This window comes from Penaeus japonicus, unplaced genomic scaffold, assembly GCF_977035675.1.
Source record: "Penaeus japonicus unplaced genomic scaffold, GWHDUDI00000001_assembly GWHDUDI00000023, whole genome shotgun sequence".
NCBI lineage: Eukaryota > Metazoa > Arthropoda > Malacostraca > Decapoda > Penaeidae > Penaeus > Penaeus japonicus.
Window position 1 is genome coordinate 32,607,025 of NW_028234425.1, and position 2,500 is coordinate 32,609,524.

The 2,500-nt window shown below is 43.7% G+C and overlaps 1 protein-coding gene across 2 annotated transcripts in view; it reads left to right on the forward strand.

Moving 5' to 3' along the window:
- Window positions 1-2,500, forward strand: part of LOC122248725 (uncharacterized) — a 95,094-nt gene that overhangs the window by 81,055 nt on the left and 11,539 nt on the right. For both annotated transcript variants that reach the window (XM_043008913.2, XM_086550376.1), the window contains exon 3: window positions 500-654. In XM_043008913.2, the coding sequence (XP_042864847.1) occupies window positions 500-654 (155 nt within the window). The remainder of the gene's footprint in view (window positions 1-499; window positions 655-2,500) is intronic.

The following is a 2,500-nucleotide window of genomic DNA, read 5'->3' on the forward strand; positions in this document are numbered from 1 at the left end:
ATTATTGTCATTGATATTATCATTATTATTGTAATTATCATTATTATCATTATAGTTATTATCAATATTTATTCTTGTTATGATAATTCTTGTTATAACTAATCATGATAATCATAATTATTTCATCTTTAATATCATTTACAATGATATTACTTAAGTAAATGATTAATACTTCGTGTTTTCTTAAGGCATTTGATTTTTTTCCTGTTTAATAGTTTACTTCTTTCTTTCACTTTTGCTTTTTTTCCCCTCATCTCTCTCTCTATCCATCTATCTATATATATATTTATCTATCTATCTATTTATCTATCTCTATCTCTCATTCTCTCTCTCAATTTCTCTCTATCTTTCTCACTTCTCCCTCTCTCACTCCTTCTTCTTCTTCTCCCTCTCCCTCCCTCTCTCTACTCTCTCTACTATATTTCTATCTCTAATTTCCCGAGTTAAGTTCCTAGTATGGCCTCCATTGACGTACCAACCTTTCCGCTCTCCCCCACAGCCACCAACCCGAGGAAACAGCGGCGGGAGAGGACCACCTTCACAAGGGCGCAACTCGACGTCTTAGAGTCGCTCTTCGCTAAGACGCGATATCCCGACATCTTCATGAGGGAAGAAGTCGCTCTAAAGATTAATCTACCCGAGAGTCGCGTGCAGGTTGGTACCCCTGGCTGTGGATTCGTTTCAGAGCGATTCTTGCTGAATGTAGCATTTTTATGTTGTTGTTTTTTTTTTTCTTTCTTTCTTTCTTACTGACTTGATGGTGGGTTTCCTCTCTTCTTTTTGCTTTTCTTTTGAGATTACGTTAGACTTGAAAAGATGAATCGGTTTATATGCTGTGTGATGTGATTCATTCTTACTTATATGGGAGACATATTCTTCTTTTTTTCTTACGTCACTGTCCGTCTGTCCGTTTGTCTGTCTGCCTGATTGACTGTCTAATTGTCTCTCTGTCGCTCTATTTGCCTGTCAGTCTGTCTCACTGTTTCTCTCATATTATTTTGCTCTTAGTTTGTTTGATAATCTCTCTCTCTCTCTCTCTCTCTCTCTCTCTCTCTCTCTCTCTCTCTCTCTCTCTCTCTCTCTCTCTCTCTCTCTCTCTCTCTCTCTCTCTCTCTCTCTCTCTCTCTCTCTCTCTCTCTCTCTCTCTCTCTCTCTCTCTCTCTCTCTCTCTCTCTCTCTCTTTCTCATTCTCGCACGCACTTACTCACTCACTCATTAACTGACTCACTCATTAACTCACTCACTCACTTACTCTTTCACTCACTTTCTCTCTCTATATCTCTCTCTCTCTTACTTTTTCTTTCTCTCTCTCTCCTACACACTCTCTCTCTCTCTCTCTCTCTCTCTCTCTCTCTCTCTCTCTCTCTCTCTCTCTCTCTCTCTCTCTCTCTCTCTCTCTCTCTTTCTCTTTCACTCTCGCACGTACTCACTCACTCACTCACTCATTAACTCACTTACTCATTATCTCACTCACTCACTCAATCACTCTTTCACTCTCTCTCTCTCTCTCTCTCTCTCTCTCTCTCTCTCTCTCTCTCTCTCTCTCTCTCTCTCTCTCTCTCTCTCTCTCTCTCTCTCTCTCTCTCTCTCTTTCTCTTTCTCTTTCTCTTTCTCTTTCTCTCTCTCTTACTCTCTCTTTCTCTCTCTCTCTCTCTCATATACTCACTCTTTCTCTCTCTCTCTCTCTCTCTCTCTCTCTCTCTCTCTCTCTCTCTCTCTCTCTCTCTCTCTCTCTCTCTCTCTCTCTCTCTCTCTCTCTTACACACTTTTTCTTCCTCTCTCTCTCCAACTCTCTCTCTCTCTCTCACTTTTTCTTTCTTTCTCTCTCTCTCTCACTTTTTTTTTTTCTCTCTCTCTCCCTCTCTCTCTCTCTCTTACACTCTCTCTCTCTCTCTCACTTTTTCTTTCTCTCTCTCCAATACTTTCTCTCTCTCTCTCTCTCTCTCTCTCTCTCTCTCTCTCTCTCTCTCTCTCTCTCTCTCTCTCTCTCTCTCTCTCTCTCTCTCTCTCACTCTCTCACTCTCTTATTCTCTCATTCTCTCTCTCTCTCTCTCTCTCTCTCTCTCTCTCTCTCTCTCTCTCTCTCTCTCTCTCTCTCTCTCTCTCTCTCTCTCTCTCTCTTTCTCTTTCTCTCTCTCTCACCCCACCACCATCTGCGTGCAAAGTGAAGCAATGTTCTTAAGCGGCGTAATTGGTCAGCGTTTTCTTGTACGTGCAGCACGGCTTCAGGTACGGGAGGGAAATGGGTGGGGGGAGAGGGAGGGGGGGAGGGGGGGCAGGCCTGTACGTGCAGAATTCCGCCCACTACGGCTTAACGGGTCCTTGCCAGGCGGTGATCTCCCACACTACCTTCTTCTCACGCCCACAAACCCGCCCGTCTCTCACGCCCACACCCTCCCCATCTCTTCTTCTCCGCCCACACCCTATCCGTTACTTCTTTTCCGTCCCATACCCTAGCCATCTCATCAACCCGCCCACACCCTTCCCTTGCCATCCCTTC